Below are 20,603 nucleotides of genomic sequence, written 5' to 3' on the forward strand. Positions count from 1 at the left end.
AGTGGAAGGAAACACCCCAAGTTCCTGTCTATCAGCTTTCCTTAACCTGTATCTAGGCAAGAGCTTCCCTATGGAAAGCCCCAAACTTGTCTCCAAGCCCAGCCACTAAATTCAGTTAAGATAGTATTTCCCCTCTAACTAAATTCCCATCTGTTCTTTGAAATTGTCTGCCTTCTTGACTTTAACATTAGATTTTCCAGTCTGTATGGATTTATATTTTAATTCTGTGCTTACATCTTCACTTTTTATGCCACTACAATTAAGTCATGTGTGTGTGTTGGGTGTTTTTGTTTTTTTGGTTTTTTTTGTTTTTTAATTATCAACTATGCTAAGTCAAATTCTTCCCAAGTGCTCTCCACAATCCTGGTCTCCCTGGTTCCTCCAAGTCCTGACTCCAGTGGCTGCTCCCAGCCACTATTATCCAGAGATTTGAGTCCTTCAGGAAGAAAAGAAAACTGAGAAATTCTTGGAATAAGCCTTAGAGATGCCCTGGATGCTTCCAACAGCAAACCCAGAGGGACACCACAGCCAGCCCTCTGCCTATTGATAAATGAACATCTCCCCATTAATGCAATTCCAGGTCTGTTCCCATCACCCTGATAATAAAAGGACATCCTGAGGTCTGGGAAGAGGCACCAGGAGGATTTACTTCCACAAACACTTGAGGGTTTTTCCCCCTCCTCTTACTCTTACATCGCCACTCTTCTTCAAACTTAACTGCAAAATCCAGGGAAAGGCCAGGGAATATCCTACTTTAATAAATTCTGCTCAAACCACTAAAAACTGGTCAAGTGTTAACTAAGATACTTCACACCATCACTCTCAAAGTCTCAGCAGTGGGCAAGGCTGTTATTTTGAAGGCTTTTCTGTGCTAAGGACATTGATTACTGATAGAAAAGCAACATTAAAAACTCACAGTTCATAGAGAACTGAAGTCAAGGGAGTGTTCAAAGAGCTCAAACACAAAGAAGTCTCTGCACCATCAAACACCAAGCAGAAAAAGCCAGATAACTTATTCACATACTTTCAGAATTGCTAAAAATAAGTCTTAAAGCCAGTTCTAAGATAGTTATGGAGGGTAAAGAAAGAGCTATTATAGGTAACCAAAATGAGAAAAGTCTGCTTTGGCTGAACATTTTTGCAAGTGAGGATAATAATGGCTATTTACTTGTTTTTAACAAAGTTAAAAGAAGGATATTAACCAAACATTTTCGAAAACTTAAAATCAGCTTCAGAAATCACCATCTGAAAAGCACTGCCAATTTTTAGATGGAACCTGATACTTGAGGGAGGAACTTAATGATCATTTTTTGTTTTGTTTCCTTTCTGGTCAACAAGACATGGTGATCTTGCTTAATAACATCACAGCACTTTGAAGAGAGAGAAGACTTCGGCAACTCCAAGGAAAAGTTTCCCAGACAACATAATTTACAGCAGCATTAAAGATCAGGCCTTCAAAGCAAACAATATGCAAATTAAGCACCAAACAATGCTCAGGCTTAATTTTAATAGAGATTCTGTGAAAGCCACATCAATATATTGATCACTGGAAAATAATTTTAAACTACTAACAAGCACTAGGGAAGGCTGAAGGGAAAAACAGCACAGACTTTCCAACAACAAGCAGCTTAATTCCAGATGTTGGATCCTGCTCTCCAAGCCCCAGCCCCAATGTGCTGCTGCTGAGTTGCATCCAGTCTTTGCTGGGAAATCCTATAAGCACATCCCAGGGTTTTTTTATTTTTTGCTGAACACCCTGCCAGGCTCCAAGGCTGCCAGACTGCAGTGGATCTGATGTGCTCTGCATGTGAAACACCCAGGATGAGCCGGGAGATGCCACTGGAAAAAGCCACGGTTACTCCAGGGCTGGCCCTGGAGTGGCACGGGAGCAGGGATGTCCCTGGACAAAGGGGACTCACGAATGTGGCGGTGTCATCGTGATCCCAAGCCACCCACCCTCCCCCCAGAGCATCCTGAGTCACAGCAGCTCCCTGGAATGACTCACTCCCTATGGAATGACCCTCCCACACTCCCCACTCACTGCTGGTGCAGCCAGGAGAACAAGGCACTGCTCCATGGCAACCGAGCACAGAAATTACACGCGGGGTACAGGCTGCAAATGTGAAATATTTCCTTTGGTGGCTGCCACCAGCTCTCCACAGCCTTGGGATGCACTCAGCCAGCTGACAGACAGGAAAAATGCATGGAATGCAAGGTTTAAAAGGAGCAAGCAAAGCCGAGGCCACTCCTGGGAAGGTGTGGAAACAGAGATTGACCTCTAGGCAACATATCCTCCCCTAACATCCCTCCTGCACACCTGGAGAAAACATGACAGCTGTCCTCAGCCCTGAGATACGGAAATTGCACCTTGGAATAATGCAAACCAGCTTGTTTGGGAGCAGAGCCCTGCTATTACCTGCTCTTGAAAGCAAACTCTTCCCCTTCCCCAGTGCTTTTTTTCAAGGAAAAGTGAAGTGCCACAGAGCCTGTTCCAGTGCACTGCAGGGGAAGAGTCTCAACTCTATGAGAAACAATACCCCTGGTTCCACTTAACTCGGGATGCTTGTGTCTTTTCAGAGATATCAGCTGCTCAGGAGCAAAACAGAGAACAGGCTGGATGGTTCACACCTCACCCACACAACCTAATCCAGCAAAGAGGGAGCCACAGGGAATGGGGATGGAGCAGGCAGCAAAGTCAGCACACGCAGATCGCAGCCCTGCCGTGAGGAGCAGCAGTGCAGCTGCTCTGGGCACTCACCGTTCTGGGTAAGCTTCGTTGAGCAGACCAGAGTGGAAATTTGGAAAGAGTCTTTGCTGATGGTGCAGCTCCCGAGGTTCTGCATGCTCTTGCCCGTTGCTGAGTGTCCCTTCTCCTCCAGCTCGATTTTCGTGGAGGGCAGACTGAGATAGGTCGAGGCATCCTCCAGCTTCTTGGCTTCTGCCTACAGGGACGTTTGAAACACAGCAGGAGAACACATCCAGTCAAAAATCTCGGTGATAAGAAAATTGCAGCTTTTATACTGGATTTTCTTAGGTTTGGAGATATCAAATGCATCTTTAACACACTAATTTAGCACTAATCTGTCCATGTTAGAGCCAAAATGGGATTATTTAAACGTCTACAGAATTCACTTTTCCCAACCCACAAAAAAACTTAACAACAATTACCTTTGAAATTAAAACACATTAAAGGTTTAACACTCAATCTCCCATATAAACCAACTGCTCAGGACTTGCTGCTTAGTTTGATTTAGCAGAAGACTTCAAAACATTTACCAGTGCCATTCTGGAACAGAATTCCCCAGAAGTCAATCAGTGAAGCTTCCCTGCTGGGAAGTCAAAAATCTACCTTGTAAACTATAAGGTCGTGCTCTCCATCTCTCAGAGTTGTCCCATCATATCTCATGAGCTTCACAAATGCCAGAGCAAAGATTTTCTCAGATTTATCTTTGGCTGTTACCAAAAAAAAAAAAAAAAAAAAAAGACAAATCGCCACGTAATTATTTCTACAGTCAAGACACCTAAATCTCATAAACATGGACAACTTGACAGTGAGTGACCACAGCAAAGATTCTCATGTAAATTAAGTGTACAAAGAACTGGGCAAGTCTTCTAAAAGCAACACAGAACCAAAAAAAACAAAAAAAACCCACAAAAAAAGGCCAAATGAACACAACAGTAACCAGATGCTTCATATTTCCATATTCTGTCTGTTCTTTTTGGAAAGCTTTATAAAGGCAAATTTTAAAAACAAAACAGAAATGTGATGCATTGAGAAAGCCCAAGGTTTTTAGGAAAATGGCAGTGTTTGGGAGCTGGAATAAAGATTAAACACCAGCACAGAGGAGCTCATCAGAGCACACAGCCCTGAGGACAGACATTTGGAGGGGGAACATTAGAAGCAAAACACAAACTGGATCCATAATTGCAGATGAAGTGCCTCCGTTTTTTTGAAAGCTGACCCATTCTGCAGCCAACAGGAACTAGAAAATGAACTCAGCTGATTCTTGCTCAAATATGTTGGCAAAAGTTTAAAAAAACAAAGCAACAGATGATAGAGAGATCACAAAGGAAGTTGAGAAGTGAAGCCAGAAGGAAAGTGTCATCACCTTGAGACAGCCCAAGGAGCATGGGAGAAAGCCCTGAAAGAGGCCCTTTTAATATTTAGGAATTACCTCTTTGAAATATTTAGGCTGTGGCCAACCTAAACATTTGAGCCATTGTAAGAACATTTCTGACTTATAATTTGTAGCACACGACTGTAATTCTGATAGTGACAGTGACTTTTTGAACATTGTTCTCCCTAAGAAGCATCATTCTTTAGATTGTTTTATTAATTTTTTTAATCCCCAAGTCTTCAATTACTGATGCCAAGCCAACTGTAAACTTCCACATTCCCATCTGTTAAAGATGTTTTCTACTCCCTACCTCTGAGATAGAGAATACCACAGCTCTCTGGGCTAGCAATGGAAAGCTTTACTCCATTAGTAACCTAGTAAAAAATTCCATTTATTCCCTTTGGAGAAAAAACTGGGCAGGGAAGGAAAAGATCAGGATAGGTAAGAGCGAGGGAGATGTAAAGAGAAAAAGGAGCTATGACAAAGTCTAATGTCACACATTTAATGCTGCACTGAAAGCAGTGGCAAAGATCAGCTCTGGATTGGGAATGTGGGGATGCCATCCCTGCTGCAGGAGCTGCCAAGGACAGGCTGGGTTACTCACAGTCCTGGGAGGATCTGTGGCGGAAGGTGAACCTCAGGTGGCTGCGGTTCACGTCCTCAATGGGGATTGCGACCTGCAGCAAGGGCAGAGGAGCAGGGAAATGGTCAGGGCAGCACCTCCAGCCTCTCCCAACCCCCCCAGACATCTTCCAGTGCTTCCAAGCAATCCTGAGTGACAATCCCAGCAGCACATCCACCCCCAGCAGCCCTTTCCTGTCCATGGACACACGGCACCTTTGGAGGGAAAATTCTGGCATGGGAACAGCTCCAAAGCCCTTGTGAGCACACAGCTCCTGCTCCCACTGCTGCAGAGACTGAACGGATTCCAGAGAGGCACCACCAGCCTCCTCTGCAGCCTCCAAACTGGGCAGTGGAAAGGTTATCACCCCAGCAAAATGAGCAGGCTTAAAGCACAACCAGCTCCCCAAAGAGTGATGAGTCCAACAGGGGAAGGGGAAGGGGAAGGGGAAGGGGAAGGGGAAGGGGAAGGGGAAGGGGAAGGGGAAGGGGAAGGGGAAGGGGAAGGGGAAGGGGAAGGGGAAGGGGAAGGGGAAGGGGAAGGGGAAGGGGAAGGGGAAGGGGAAGGGGAAGGGGAAGGGGAAGGGGAAGGGGAAGGGGAAGGGGAAGGGGAAGGGGAAGGGGAAGGGGAAGGGGAAGGGGAAGGGGAAGGGGAAGGGGAAGGGGAAGGCCTTCAGCCTCTCCCAACCCCACCCAGACACCTTCCAGCACTTCCAAACGAGCAGTGAGTGACAATCCCGGGGCACATCCATCCTCTGCCGTTCCCCAACATCCCTTTTCTGTCCACAGACAGAAGTAAAAATTCTGCTGTGGGGAGGAGCCCCGTGGCCCTTGTGAGCACACAGCCCCTGCTCACAGACAGACAAAGGGTTCCAGAATCAGCCTTCTTTGCAATCTCCAAACTTGGCAGTGGAAATGTTATTACCCCAGTAAATGAGCAGGCTTAAAGCACAACCACATCCTCAAACACTGATGAGTCCCACACTATAGCAAATGTGTTTCAGCCTTAATATCCTGCTCTCCTCTAGGTCAGCTCCATGGAAATAGAGCCAACCATTCCTGAAGAAATGCTGGAGGTTCCCCACAAGTCATCCTTGAGCAATGGCTGAAATAAAATTCAATGCGCAATAAAAGTCAAAGCCTTTCTTAGCTGAACTAGTCCTTGCCCTGCTGAACACAGGCACTGAATTTCCCCAGTTCTGTTTCCCCCTGAAAGCAGTATTAATGGCATATTAACACCCAGAGAAGTTATTTCAACAGTTTAAATACCTTTACAGTCTCAAACCAGCGAGGCTGCTTTACTTGGTAATAGATCACTGACTTGTACTCGGAGATGGCTTCATCACCAGCACCAGGAAAAATAACACTCTGCGAAAACAAACAGAAGGGGAAGCGTTTATGTCACTTAAACTCCACTTTTTCAGTCAAATAAACAAAAAAGAAATCAGTGAAGCAGGTCAGAATAAGAGAGAGTAGTCCTCATGAAACTGGAATCAAAATGCATGCGTTCATAAGGCAAGATGCATTTAATGATGACAAAAGTTTGGTTGAAAATAAAAACTGGGACCTTAAGCTGACAAATTCAGCTGTTGAAAAGGCTTAACATGATATGTATCAAAATCAAAAAGCCTCCAGACATGAAATACTTTAATACCTCTAATCTCTTGCCATCTTCATCATAAACAGACACTGTGACTTCCACGTTCTTTGCTGTGGTTTTACTGCCTTTGTCAAAATCTCCCTGCACCAAGGTGACGTAGATGTCATTACGAACATCTCCTACAAGGGAGAGCAAAGCACAAAATCACCCACAATTCTCACAGTAAAACCACAGATTTGGGAAAGCATGGACACACAGAACCAATGGCAAAACACTTAAAACACCACATTTCCATTCACCTTATTTTCACACTATTTCCTGCAGTATTCACTTGAAAGGAAAAGTTTCAACACAGTCATTTATCCCACACAAATGTATTTTGCAATTTAAAGTGTTTTAACAGCCTACAAGAGGTCTCTAATTTGTTACAGCAGGAAGGGGTTTGATGTTTTTGCTGCCTTGGGGGTTGCAGGGGAGGGCTGTACTTAAGATTTATGACTCAAAATGCTCCTCAGCTCCACCCCAATTCAACTGAAATTTTGAAAATGAGCTGGGAAAACGAGGGATTTCCAATCATTTTCTGAGCCAACACAGGATGCAAACAAGGTGCTGAGGCACTCACACTTGTAGAAGAGATGGTAAAATGTCTGACAGACATCTGTCAGCAGCCACAGGGAGATCTGGAACTGGGATGGGCTCTGGAAACATCTCATGGATCCTCCAGGGCCCATCAATCTGCAAAGGACACTGCAGGCTCTGCTCTTGCTCATGGCAGGTTTTATTTTGAGAGGCACCACATTTTTGAGTTGGTTTTCATGGGTTTTGGTTTGTTTTTCTCTTTGTAAACACCTGAACTGAACATGCACAGAATACATGTATTTAAAAAAAAAAAAAAAGCTGATGTGACACTCTCTCCAATGCATGATCCAAATCTAGTACAAACCCTAAGAGAGCTGCTATCTCTAAATCAAGCCTGGACCTCAAAAACCTGATTTGGATTCAGCACAGGAGAGAAGTTTTACATTTACCCTTGCTATGGGGATAATTCTTTTTAACTGGAAAAAAAAAAAGGAGAATTTCCACTCTCACCAGGATTTCCTGTCTTCTTGAACGGGGTGGGAGCTTTATTTATTGAAGCAGGTATCACCAAAATATTTTACATTTATTTTCAATGAGACAACATCTTTTGATGATTTTTTTAATGCATACCATACACACCTTAAATTCATCTGTAATTTTTTTTTTTTCCTCCAAAACACTCCATACATACAGGCACTAAAGCAGGTTAAAATTAATTAAGTGGCTTACCAGGCATGATAATCTCAGGAAAGCCCATTTTCCGAGCCACTGCTGTTGACCTGTCCACTAAGTGTGGAAACTCTTTCCTAATCTGATGGATATCTCCTGGAAGAAGTTTCAAAGTCACCCACAGACCTGTTGTGTAAAAAAATAACCACAATTATGAAACTGCTGGGATTTATTCTTAGATGCTAGAGATTTCTTTTTGCAAACTGAAAAATCTCAGGAGGTTAAAATAATTTAGGTATGTTAAGATAGCTGATCTTCCTTTACTTAAAAAAAAAAATAAACCTAAATATTTTAAAACACTCCAAAGATCTCATCACTTCACACAAAAATATGAGTGCAGCACACAGAATTATTTCTGATTATGTTCCATGTTCTTTGTAATGAGATGTTTATCTTCCATGGAGAAAAAAAAGAGGAGCAAGGATGATTTGCATGGAAAAACTCAAGGATTCCAAGCAGATCCATACCCCAAACTGATTGATCACCACCCCCATAAGCTGTTTTTGCTGCTCTGAGAACACAAATCTAAGCATCAGCTTCACACAGCTGATATTTTCTGCTCAGCAGCAGAAGCCACTAAAAATCTGCTGCTTGCCAACTAACATCAGGCACATTTGTTACAGGGGAAAAAAAAAAAAAAAAAGATGCCAAAGTGAAAAAAATAACCCATAAAAATAAAAAAGAAACCCAACCCAAAGAAGCCTTCCACTCGGTGAAGTGGCTGGCAATCAAGTTTAAGCACAAAATAATCACAGCAGCAATTTGCAGAAGAAAATCCTAAAATTAAAAGCTACGAAAAACACCCCAAAAATATTCATCCATGAAATAAATTGTGGGTTACCCTGTTAGAGAATTAACTGTACATTCATTTTGTGTACACTTGGCAGCTTGTCTTTCCCATGATAGCTCTGTGAGAGTTTCTGGGCTGATTTGTTGCCAGGGATGGTTCTGACAGCTGCTGTTTCACTGAGCTGCAACTGTACCTGCACTGACTGGCTAAGGAACAACTCTTTTTCCTTTTGCTGTTTGCTTGGGCACTCTTTTTTAAGGGAAGAATCTGGAATGAATCAAAGACACTGAAATGTTTCCTCCTATCAGATACACACCGGCAAAAATAAGGATGGGAAGCAGATAAAACTCAGTAGCTAAAGGTAAAGCTAAAAATAAGGCTTATGTAAAACTTTGTTTGCTATTAATTAGTGCAAAAATCAGGGAAAAGTGTGTAGTTTTCCTGGAGTTTGGTCAGATATGGAGTGACATAGATATTCACTGAGTGTTTGCTGATTAATACAGAGTATTAGTATTAATACTCTGTATTAATCAGCATAACTCCACATTAACTCAGAATTTCCAGAAAATACTGAAGGTAGTAGAGGAATAACTGGGCACAGTCACGTCATGATCATGAGACCACACACAAAAATAAATCGACCCACAGCAGTGCCCTAGAGAAGGTGTCAGGGAAGTTTCAGAGGGCTTCTGGCTCTGGCTCCCTCCTCACCTCCTGCGAGCTCAGGTCTCCCAGGAAAGGAGCAAAATGCTGCAAAATTCAGCTGCAGAGCAGAAAAATAAGGGGAAGGAAGAGAAGGAGAAGAACATCCCTTCCTTCAGCATGGAGAGGCAAAAATCCACAGCTCAAGGGCACGAGAGAGGAGTCCTTGAGTCATCACCTCCACAGAAATCACAGTCACGGAGAGGTGGGGTTGGAAGGGACCTCTGGAGATGATCCAAGGGGAGCAGGTGGCACAGGAAGGCGTGCAGGCAGGTTGGGAATGTCTGCAGAAAGGGAAACTCCACATCCTCCCTGGGCAGCTGCTCCAAAGCTCTGCCACCCTTCATGGGAAGAAGTTCTTCCTCATGCGCAGGTGGAACTTGCTGGGTTCTAGTTTATGGGCACTGCTCCTCCTCCTGTCACGGGGAACTGCTGAAAACAGCCTGACACTCTCTGGATGTGTTGATATGGAATAGTGAGATTCCCTCTCAGTCTCCCCCTCCCCAGAGTAACCAGGCCCAGCTCCCTCAGCCTCTGCTCATCGGAGATGTTCACACCCTTGACCATTTTTGCCTCCCCTGGACCTCCTCCAGCAGAATTACAAAGGCATCCAAGAGCTGAACAATACTGCAGCTTGCAGAGTCCACACAGGGCAGGGGGAAAATGATGGGGAAGAACAGGCTGATCCCCGAGAGGTGGGGAAGGGAGGAACAAACCGTACCAACAATTTTTTGATTCCAAAATTAACACCATCATCACACGGAGCGAATCAAGGCGCGCAGGACAAGCGGTACCTACCCTGACCCTTGTGGTTGACTTCTTTGGCAGCAATCACTTTGTTTATAACAGTCTGCAGGAAATCATTCTCCCCTGCCACCCTGGGTGAAAAACGGGATGATATGTTCAGCTGCTTGTGTCGAATGGCGTCATCCAACGCTAGCCTGGAGGATGCACATGACGACCAACACCAGGAGACAAAGGGGCACAGAAAACCAGAAGTCACAGTGACAAGGGAACACAAAAGATCATATCACAGTTGTGACAAAGAGCATTTATTAGTCAACGCAGGACAAAGGACAGGAAAGGTAACAAGAAAGACAGGGGGAGATCATTAATCAGAAGAACGCTGATCTACCACAGAGAGTCCAGCACACCTGTGAGGGTTCTGCTCCCTCAGGGACAGGGACAGTCCTCGGGGAGCAGGGGGACATCTCCCACCTGAGAGCCCCCAGTTAAGAAGTGAAAACCCACACAGGCAGTTCTTGTTTATGTAAATATTGAAACATATATATATATATAGGTATATTTATAGCAGACTAGCCCTGCAACACCTCCAGGGTGAACTCTGTCATTCCACAGGTGGAGTGCCTGAAGGAAAAGCTCCCATCAGTCTCACAGGGAAAAGGAGGAGAAGAGCAGACAACCCAAACTCGGTGAACAAATGAGAAGATGGGGACGAAAAATAAACAGCAGCATTAGGTGGCACTGAAGTAAATCTTGCCAAGTGCTTTTGACAGCCATTGTGCTGGTGGCCAGTGAATGAATACAAAGATATGAAAACAGAATTGTATGTGGTACAACAGAAACAAAGCATGGGATGAGGAGAAAAGTGTGCCTCATATACACAGCCCAAGTCTACGTTGGAAATAACACCACCAGCATTCACCCTGTGTTTGTTTCCACCTTATTCATATCCTTTGGGATAGACTTTCACAGGAGAATGTTTTTATTTATTACAGGGGAAAAAGCAAAACCACACTGTGCATCTTTTTCAAGCTCTTGTGTATATGTAACAGGAAAAATGAACCAGTGCTAATGGAGCAGAAAACTGGATGCTCCATTAGCACCCCCTCTGAAAGGTTCATTTTCATTGCATACTTCCACACTGACTGAAAAACTTCGCTGTTGTTTACCACACAATAAACGTATCCTTCTCCTCCCCAAACTCTATTTTCCTTGAAAAATGGAATTGTACTTTGATTTTGTCACTAAGAGCCCCTATCCCCACAGGACCTGCACATTGCAGGCCTCACACCAGCCCTACACCTTCAAACCACAAGGGCTTCCTGAATTATGGCTATTTTGCAAAACAAAGTTAATTTAAGATTTTATTATGTCAAGCTGGGTTTTTTTAAAAATATCATTAACAGCCCATCTGAATATGCATTTGTGTATTAATCAAGGAATTCAGCTCCCATAACTATGTTTTGCCTTTTGGAACAGATGGCAGTCCAGCATTGGGAAAACTACACATCTATACTTCATGAAAATTTGCCTTATCTCTTCTACCTTTCCTCACGTCACAGATGTAAAAACTTAGGATCCATGGATGGAACATGATCTCTATTGATCTCAGGCAAAGCTAAACCAGCAATGAACAAACTTCAAGCATTTCACCTCTTATACATTCTCCCCCGGCCATCTTGAAACAAAAAGAAAACAAGGCTGCAAAACTGGGAACGTGTGCTTGAAACTCAGAACACCCTGAAGTTTCTGGGGATATCACTGTTGCAGCTAATGGCAAATTACCAGGGAAGATGTATTAGCAATCTTACTCGGGAGAAAATATCCCATGGAAATAAATTAACGTAAAGTATTAGCTTTAAAAAAAAAATAAAAAAAGAAAATAAATCAAAGATAAAATCTTGGTTTTTTTCACTCCTGCTTGCTCTTGCAGCTGCTCCCTACTTACGGCTGGAATGGGATGAAGTGCTGCTTGTCCTCATCATCAACCTTCCCATTAATGATGTCAGTAACATCCATCACTGCAAAGACAAACCAAGGGCACTGAATGAAGTGAGCAACGTGGAAAGAGGGAACCCCCCGGGGAATTGAAGCAACTGTGACTCAGAAGAGGGATGGAATTATCAACTGTGGAATTTCAGAACTGTCTGTGGAATATCACGGTGCAAAACGAGCTTTGGCATCTCGGCTAATGCATACCCTGCAAGGTACAGGATACAGCAACCAGTGTGCAACAACCCCGAGTTTATACAACCCCACAGCAGTTCCAGCAGCCAATTTCCATGGAAGAAGAGAACAGGAGATGCAGAGATCCACCCCAGAGGTACCTGCCACCCCGAAGGGTCTGCGCAGCCCCGACGTGAGCTTCCTCGTGTTGTTGTCCCGCAGCTCCATCCTGCCCACGCGCACGATCTGGCACACAAAACTGATCTTCTCTCTTTTCAGGTCCTTGCTGCCCAGGTCCTACCAACAGCAGTAACATCAGGTTGCTTTCTAATAGCTGAATTTCAAGTTCCATTTCAGTAGGCAGAGGGTTTGCCGCTCAGAATTTGCCTTTGCTGCGCTCTAAGGAAAAGTGCTCTGGGGGTAGAGCAGCCTTTGTAACAGTATTTAAACATCCTACTGGAGTGCTGTGTAAATTAATTCCTTAGAAGGCCAGGCCATTTCTAGTAAGCTAAAAGTTAAAAAAATTCACTTTGGTTTTTCTCAGGTGCTGAGAATATTTAGCAGGCACTTAGGAGAAAGATCTCACGTGAGCCTTCGGCAGCACAGAATCATGGCATGGTTGGGGTTGGAAGGGACCTTAAAAATTACCTTGTTCCAGCCCTAAAAATGAACAGGGACACCTTCCACTATATCCCAAGTTGCTCCAACCTGGCCTTGGACACTTCCAGGGATCCAGGGGCAGCCACAGCTTCTCTGGGCACCCTGTTCCAGAGCCTCCCCACCCTCCCAGGGAACAATTCCTTTGCAATATCCCATCCATCCCTGCCCTCTGGCAGTGGGAAGCCATTCCTTGTGTCCTGGAGCCCCTCTCCAGCTGTGCTTCCCCCTGCAGAGGTGCCCCACGCTGGTGACACCCAGCCCATTGTCCCCCCTGTGTGGCTGCCAGGCTCTGGGCAGGGGAACTCACGGTGAACACGGCTCGCAGGTTGTGCAGTCTGTCAATGTCCTTGGGCAGGCCACAGCTCGACCACCTCACCAGGTAGTTCTCACTGAAAAGAACAGTACTTTGAAGACTTTTTGTTTAAATCTTAGAGCAACAGAACCACACGATGTTTTGGGTTGGAAGGGATCATAAGGATCACCCCATTCCACCCCCTGTCACGGGCAGGGACACTTTCCACTGTCCCAGGGTGATCCAAACCCCTCCAACCTGGCCTTGGACACTGCCAGGGACTGGGAGTTCACCACCTCTCTGGGAAACCCATGCCAGTGCCTCACCACCCTCCCACAAAAGGATTTCTCCCTAATATCCCATCTAAATCTGCCCTCTTTCAGCTTGAAGCCGTTCCCCCATATCCCATCACTGAATGCCCCTTAACACAAGCAGATAAAATCAACTTCAGAATTTACAGGAGCCTTTTCAACCCGATTTCCTTAACCTAAGGAAACAAATACTGAGCAGAGAAGCTGGCATTTCCCTTAGTTCACACAATTTTTATAAAGACAGCAGCTTCTCAGCAACCAAGTGTGGGAATTCCGCAGCTCAGCAAGGTCACAGCCCATGCAGGTGTGTTCACCTCTGAATTTCCATCTGCTCTTGGGGAACCACAAGCACAGCACGACCCTGAAACGTGTCCCAAGTGAAGGGACCTGCCTCTACTTTCCACAGAAATTTGACTTTGCTAAGCCCCAAAACTCCCTCCCTACCATCTCTGAGTAAGCACAGATAAAAATGGCACTAACCTGATAAATTTGGATTCCAGTGGGTCATACAGAGACATCAGGACTTCAGCATCTTCTCCTATTTTACACACGACGTTTTTTAAATTTACAAATAAAGCAAATGAAGGAGTGGCAGCAAACTTGGCTTGTCTGTTGATATCAATATTCTGTTTCTGAGACTGCAGTTCAAGAACAAAAATAAAGTTTAACTTAGCCTAACAGACATCCAACTGCTATAAAACTTTCTTAAAACCCTCCAGAAAGAAGAGGACAAGGTTTCCACTGAGTGTCTGCTCCTGTGATCTTTTTTTCTGTTAAGTTTCATGACAGACAGCACTTTCTGGATCTGTCTTGAAGTGCCACACCATAAGGAAAAAGCTTAAAAAAAAAAGGAGAGAAAATATGTCTTCAACTTATTAAGTAGAGAGGGACAAAAAAAAAAAAAAGGAGAAAAAACAGAGCCTCAAGTATACCTGAAAAAAAATCCAGTAACACAACAAAAAAAAAAAAAAAAGAAACAGAAAAGTTTCTCATTTTTAAATTAAGGATTTTCAGCTGCAAAGGTGTTGACAATTCAAGACTGAGAAGGGCTTTAAATTTGCCCCTTTTACTTCAGCATGTTTTTAGGATTGGCATAAAGAAACCACACAAGAATGAGGATTTCATTCTTTGTGATTCTCAAAGAGAAACTCTGATGACAGCCTACCTTACAAACCTCTCACATGCACATCTGATATTAACCTACAAATGCACCTGATTTATTTATACAGGTCTGAACCATAAATTTTACTAAACCTCTTAAAAGGGTGAAAAAAACACAGCCTGAGACATAAAAACTCTGACGAAATGCTTAAGCCTGATAATTCTGCATAAACACATCAAATCCCTCATTACCAGTGCTAAAAATAACAATCATCCAATTAGTTTACAGCCTTGTGTTTCACAAGGAAAAGCCACAGAGTTTCTTACTTTTTCCTCCTGCAGCCTCTCCTCCACTTGCTTGGAAGCAACTTCATGTGCTCTGAAAAGGCTGATGGTGCTGGTCTGCTCTGGGTCCAAAATGTTGCCATCTTCATCTCTAACCACCAGATCTAGATCCAGAATTCTAAACAAGACAGAAAATGTGTTTGTGGATTAACAGCGCTTGAAGGAATGCCTAAAAAACACCTGCCAAGTGTTCAACTTACACACCTGACACATAATGGAAAAGAAGTTATTTGAGACATGATAATGCAATTTAATATGTCACCAGCCCTGGAGATCCAAGTCACTTATTCCCACAGCACAGGGAAAACTGATGGAAATTAAACAGCACAGCAGCTGGGGATGTAATTTCTTAAACAAATAAATTTCCCAGAGACCTGGTCTCCTCTGATTTACCCAACAGTCTGAAGAACCAAGTCTCACCACACACAGCTCATGTCTCCCACTCCACCTTCTCCAACTGCAAATTCATGTTTTACCCACACCCCACGAGAGGAGGCAGAAGTTGTTTCCTCTCTTTAAAGCAGAAACCAGATCTCTGTCAGCAGGGTGTGAACATCCATAATTACCTTCTGCAGAGAGGAAGCTTTCTGCCATAATCAAATCCAGGCTCAGAAAAAACCTTTCACATTTCTCCACATTGCTGGCAGCAGTATCAAGGGTTAAAAAAATCAGGTCCCTTCCCTAGGAGTGCCCTTGTCACCTCCATCCCAATAAATGTGTCCCTATTTCCCTCTAACTCCATGGTCAGCTCTCCTGATGGAGCTGCTCTTACTTTAGAGTTGAAATACGTTTGATCAAAGAGCTTAAATCAAATTTGCTGTGTCTGAAAAGTCACACAGGGGTTTTTCCCGTGATTTATCTGAAAGTAAATTCCCACTGTGCATAACCTGCAAGGACCTGGAAACAGGAGCTGCAGCACACAAAGGTATTTCCGTGCATTTGGAGGATCCCTCCCACACCTGGAAGTGCTAAACCCTTGAGTGGGGTCAACACCCAAACCCCTCCAATTAACTGCACTGCATTAATTACAGGGAAGACAAAGATCACTCAAGGCAGCAGATTTTAAAGCTCTGTTCTGGAGCTGGACCCAGCTACTACAAAACTCTCCAGCATCCCCAGAACATCTCACTCCCAGATGAATCTTCTGGTGAGAAAATGGTCTCATCACTGAAACCAAACAGAAAAGCAGCCAAAGTTGTTTTGTTCCTCCCTCCTACTGTTCCCTGGACAGCAGCCACAGCAGGAGAAACACCCACAGAGCACTGGGACTGTCAGGAGTCCTTCCGTGGCAGAAACTGTCCTGGCCAGGGGAAAAGCTCAGAAATTCAGGGGAGGTCTCATAACCCAGACCACAACACACCAATGTTTGCACAGGCTGTCAAAGGAGTAGCAAACCCTCCTTTGATTCAATCCCTTTGTTTTAGTCTTTAACTTGCAAATGATGCTTAGGAAAAAAAAAATCAGATTTTTTTCTCAAGTGTCCCAGTTACAAATATTTGCAACCGAACAAAAAAAAAAAAGTTTTCATAACAAAATTATCTGACCCAATTTCAGGAAGATATTAAAAACACAGATTCCTAAGGCCATTTTTGCTTCCTCAGTTATTCTGACAATATGCTGCAAAATTTCTGTCTGCATTTATAGAAGGAAAAAAAAAAAAACTTATTTACAAATCGCTGTTTCACAAGTCAGGAAAAGTTAGGCTATGATTAGGACAGAGAACAGAATTATTTGAATTGGGACCTTAAAGATGACCCAGCACTTATAAAGCAGAAAATTAATTCATTCTGTCTGGATCCTAAAATCCCTATTCATGCTCCTTTTAGGCACAAGTGAACGTAGGGTTTTATTAGGAACATATGTTATCTTTCAGTGGTGAGGATTTACTCAGAAGTTCACATTCACCTCCCTCCTGCACTCCCCAGAGAACATTCTGATCACTTCATTAGTCCATCAGAACATTACAAATACAAAGCACAGCACAGGATGTTCCATTGGATTTGAAGGCTGAGCATCTGGAGGTTATTCAGAGCAACTTTTACCAACTCCTAGGGCAGATGGTGAAATCCAGTAGCCAAACAAATAATCCCAAAAACATCTGGTTAATTGTCTGCAGAGGTACCACTGTCCATATCTCAGATTACAAATGATAATCACTGACTAAATGCAGTTACTGATTATTTTTTCAATTTTTTTTTTTCAATCACAGCTTTTGCTGATAAAGCACACGAGCAGAAAACACTGCAAATTTGGCAGTTCTTAAGGAATTAAACACAAATAGCTGAAATATGAGAGGTATTTGCATAACAAAGCATTTAAACATTGGGGTGGTGCAAATGTTTTCACTCCCAGGTATGCAGGACAACAGAATCCCACCATGGGTAGGACTGGAGGGAGCACTACAACACTGTCTCTCTGTATTCAGAACACTGCTTCAAATCAGGAAGATTAAGATTTGATCTCTCATTTCTGATCCAAATGCAAAATCAGAATTTTACAGACAAGTTGTAAACTAAAACTTGTATTTACAAAAATCGTCTTTAAACCCAGTCAACCATCTGGGGAAAGAATACATCTGAATCACTGAAATATCCAACACATGCAACCAGCACTGCTTTTTGGGTCAATATTTCCTTCCTAACTTCCACTCTCTTGTGCTAAATAGCTCCTTTCTTTTATGAAATCTCCCTGCTCATCTTTGCTACCAGCTGGATGCTGTGGAAGGAGAGGAACCATGAGCTAAAATGGTGCTTCTGAGCCAAATCCTTCAACATCACATTACAGCTGAGTGACTCGAGGGCACAGGCAGCTGGTGATGCTCAGGGGGTGACAACTGTTTGTGCTGCAGAAGCAAGTGGAGTTTAAAATTCTATTTTCAAGGCAGCCAACACTTGCACTTTTGAATTGGCCTTAAAAAATTACAGCTTCATACCATCGTCAGATTGATGATACCATCAAGAGAGAGAGATGGATTCCACTTTACATATTACACTTTAAAGATGCTGCCTCCACTTCAATCTTTATCTTGCTGTAGCAGAAGTGTGAATACACAAACATTTCATCTACAACTCCAGGGAAAGAAAGAACCCTCCAAGAATCCACTGACAGCTGATGTGTCTTACACAGGGTGATCTGTTCACAAACCTGTTGCCATAATCAATTTTGGCAGTCACTTTCTTCTTCAGCTCCTTGAGCTCATCTTGGGGCAGGGTCCCGGAGAGGATTTGGGATCTCCACTCGATCAGGTCGTAAATCATGTGCCGGACACTGCGGAACATCTCCCTGTTGTCCTGCTGTTGGGGGGAAAATAGGGGGAAAATGGGGGAGAAATCAGGTTTAAGGCTTGGGAACACACAGGATGAACTGCAATTATAAATAGGAATTCAAAGGGGAAGTCTGCAGCAGCTCTGGAACAGGAGCCTAACTTGCTACAGCACACAACACTGAATATTCACAGTGCTGCGCTCAGATTTAAGGAGCTAAATGAGTGTAAATGCTTGGGTTTATGTTATCTTAAAACCTGGGTCATGCTGTTTTCAGGCATCCAAGGGGAAAATGTCCCTCTATTGATTCCCAGGGCAGCTTTGTTCAGTGACCCTCTGCACTGAGCAGAGCAGGACTGAAAACGGTGCATTTTAACAGCAAGAGGCTCAAGTTCTGCAACAGATGGGAGAATGCTTTCTCTCCCTGGTTAAACCTCCACAATAACACTTGAAAATCCCTCATTGTGCACCATCAGTGCCATACAAGTCCACAGGTAACATCTAAAGGACAGTCAAACACCAGGAAAGACCTAAACTTGATAGGAAGTTAAATACCTGAACTGTTTATAAAGCCCAGAACTGTGGATATTAAATACTGCCTGCAGCATATACAAACTTTCCTTGGCAACACCTAACTAAGCTAGAAATAATTAAATAATTACAATAAAATTCTTCACTTTAAAAAAAAAAAATCAAGAAAAAACTGCAGAAGATGCAGGAAAAGAACATAATGACTCCAAGACTCTGGGAAAAAGACATCTAACTGCGAAACTTAAAGACTTCAGTCTGTTCAGATTATCCAAAAGCTGGCTTGATTATAGTGGGAGAACCTTCACATAGAGAAAATACCCATTATTAAAAGCTCTTTAATGCAGCAGAGAAAGACACAACAGGCACATATGGCTGGGAGCTAACTACAGACAAATCCAAATGGGAAAGAGGTTCCTGATTTTCAAGGCTGCAGGCGATCATAAACCAGAGGGATGGGAAACATTCCACAGCCCCTGCTCTCTGCAAACAAAAACTGAGCATTCATTCAAGATACAAACACAAACTACAAACTGAATCGAGGCATAAATGTGGCAGCTTAATGGGTTTTGACATGCAAGACAGTGACAGCATGGAACATCCCTCAAGTCTGCAGATTGCCCAGTCTGAAACCAGTTCCCTCCAGTAAACCAAGCCTCCCTTGATTGCCTGCTCTTGGATTCAAAATTATTGGCAAAGCACTACAGTATTGTTCAATGGGGAATCATAGAAAGGAATGGTTTGGGAGGGACCTTAAATCCCATCCAGTGCCACTCCCTGCCATGGCAGGGACACCTCCTACTGTCCAGGCTGCTCCAAGCCCTGCCCAGCCTGGGAAATGGGGTTGGGGCTTGGAGCAGCCTGGGACAGTGGAATTTGTCCCTGCCCATGGCAGGGAGTGGCACTGGATGGGATTTAAGGTGCCTCCCAACCCAAACCATTGTGGGATTCCACAGCAGTGGAACAAAGGGCAAAGCTGTTCCCAGTGCCCTCTTGAGATCCTGTTCTTCCTCCTTTATTTCTTTCCTTTCTTTATTTCCTCACCACACAAACCACCTGCTATTCCAACTCCTTCAAGATCTCTCTTTAATACATAATCTGTTTCCTTTCATAGAAGATATTATCCTTCATCTTCTATATTGCCACACTACATCATTTCCATTACACTCTTACTCCTAATCTTTATTTTCATGGGTGTGATTAAAAGCCACATTAGTCAGCACAAACGTCTTCATTACCACTCGGTGTCTTCATTACACAGCTTGCACTTTTATGATACAAGATTTCAAACATATTTATGGCAAACAGAGACTGCATTAAACCCTGTTTTAAATAAAGGAATTTCATGTTCCCATTATCTTTTTACGGTGACCTTGCACAATGAGAGCATCAGAAGAGTGGGCGACGTTCCTTAAATCCCACAGCAGGCTTTGCTTTACATCTGAACTCCACTTTTCAATATATGTTTGGACTCTGGATCTTATTTATGTGCACTTTCACCTCTGTTTTTGTATCTTCCCATCTGAGAGACTATCAATAATTATCACTACAAATCTCTAAGAATATATTCTTATGTGGTTGAAACCTTAGCATATGAAAATAAACAAGGACACAAGCAGAGGTGTTAAAATCTGGGAACAATCAACTTTACATAAAGGAATACTAAGAGGTTAAAGGCCAACACTGATAATTTCATAAAGCTTTCCATTTACACCCACAAATTCAACATTAAATACTCAATTATTTCATAATAGAAATCAGCAGCTTTAAGAAGCAGCCTGAAAACCATTTCTTGAATTTCTTTAGTAAAACTACATGTCAAATTACTCCCAATCTGTACACACCTTAAAAGTCAAACATATTTTCTATAATAGAACCTACACCAAAAAGGGATCGCAAGCACTCAACAAATTATTGTTTGATCAAGGTAGCACTAAAAAATCCTGATTCTGCACAAGGTAAAAAATGATTTGGGAAAACAGGCAAGATATTCGTGCTTTAACAAGCACAAAAAACTACTGAGATTTGTGCTTTAACAGAGATGAAGCTGCATG

At 43.2% G+C, this 20,603-nt stretch overlaps 1 protein-coding gene across 1 annotated transcript in view; it reads right to left on the reverse strand.

The window, feature by feature from the left end:
• Positions 1 to 20,603, reverse strand: part of DOCK1 (dedicator of cytokinesis 1) — a 236,396-nt gene that overhangs the window by 209,957 nt on the left and 5,836 nt on the right. Inside the window, exons 7-19 of the mRNA XM_062496598.1 lie at positions 17,903 to 18,051; positions 14,741 to 14,876; positions 13,793 to 13,950; positions 13,017 to 13,098; positions 12,211 to 12,346; positions 11,832 to 11,904; positions 9,938 to 10,080; positions 7,648 to 7,773; positions 6,394 to 6,518; positions 6,009 to 6,107; positions 4,723 to 4,795; positions 3,350 to 3,453; positions 2,759 to 2,942 (exon numbers count right to left, since the gene is read on the reverse strand). Coding sequence (XP_062352582.1) covers positions 2,759 to 2,942; positions 3,350 to 3,453; positions 4,723 to 4,795; positions 6,009 to 6,107; positions 6,394 to 6,518; positions 7,648 to 7,773; positions 9,938 to 10,080; positions 11,832 to 11,904; positions 12,211 to 12,346; positions 13,017 to 13,098; positions 13,793 to 13,950; positions 14,741 to 14,876; positions 17,903 to 18,051 — 1,588 coding nt within the window. The remainder of the gene's footprint in view (positions 1 to 2,758; positions 2,943 to 3,349; positions 3,454 to 4,722; positions 4,796 to 6,008; positions 6,108 to 6,393; positions 6,519 to 7,647; positions 7,774 to 9,937; positions 10,081 to 11,831; positions 11,905 to 12,210; positions 12,347 to 13,016; positions 13,099 to 13,792; positions 13,951 to 14,740; positions 14,877 to 17,902; positions 18,052 to 20,603) is intronic.

Source organism: Cinclus cinclus, chromosome 7, assembly GCF_963662255.1.
Source record: "Cinclus cinclus chromosome 7, bCinCin1.1, whole genome shotgun sequence".
In the NCBI taxonomy this organism is placed as follows: Eukaryota; Metazoa; Chordata; class Aves; order Passeriformes; family Cinclidae; genus Cinclus; species Cinclus cinclus.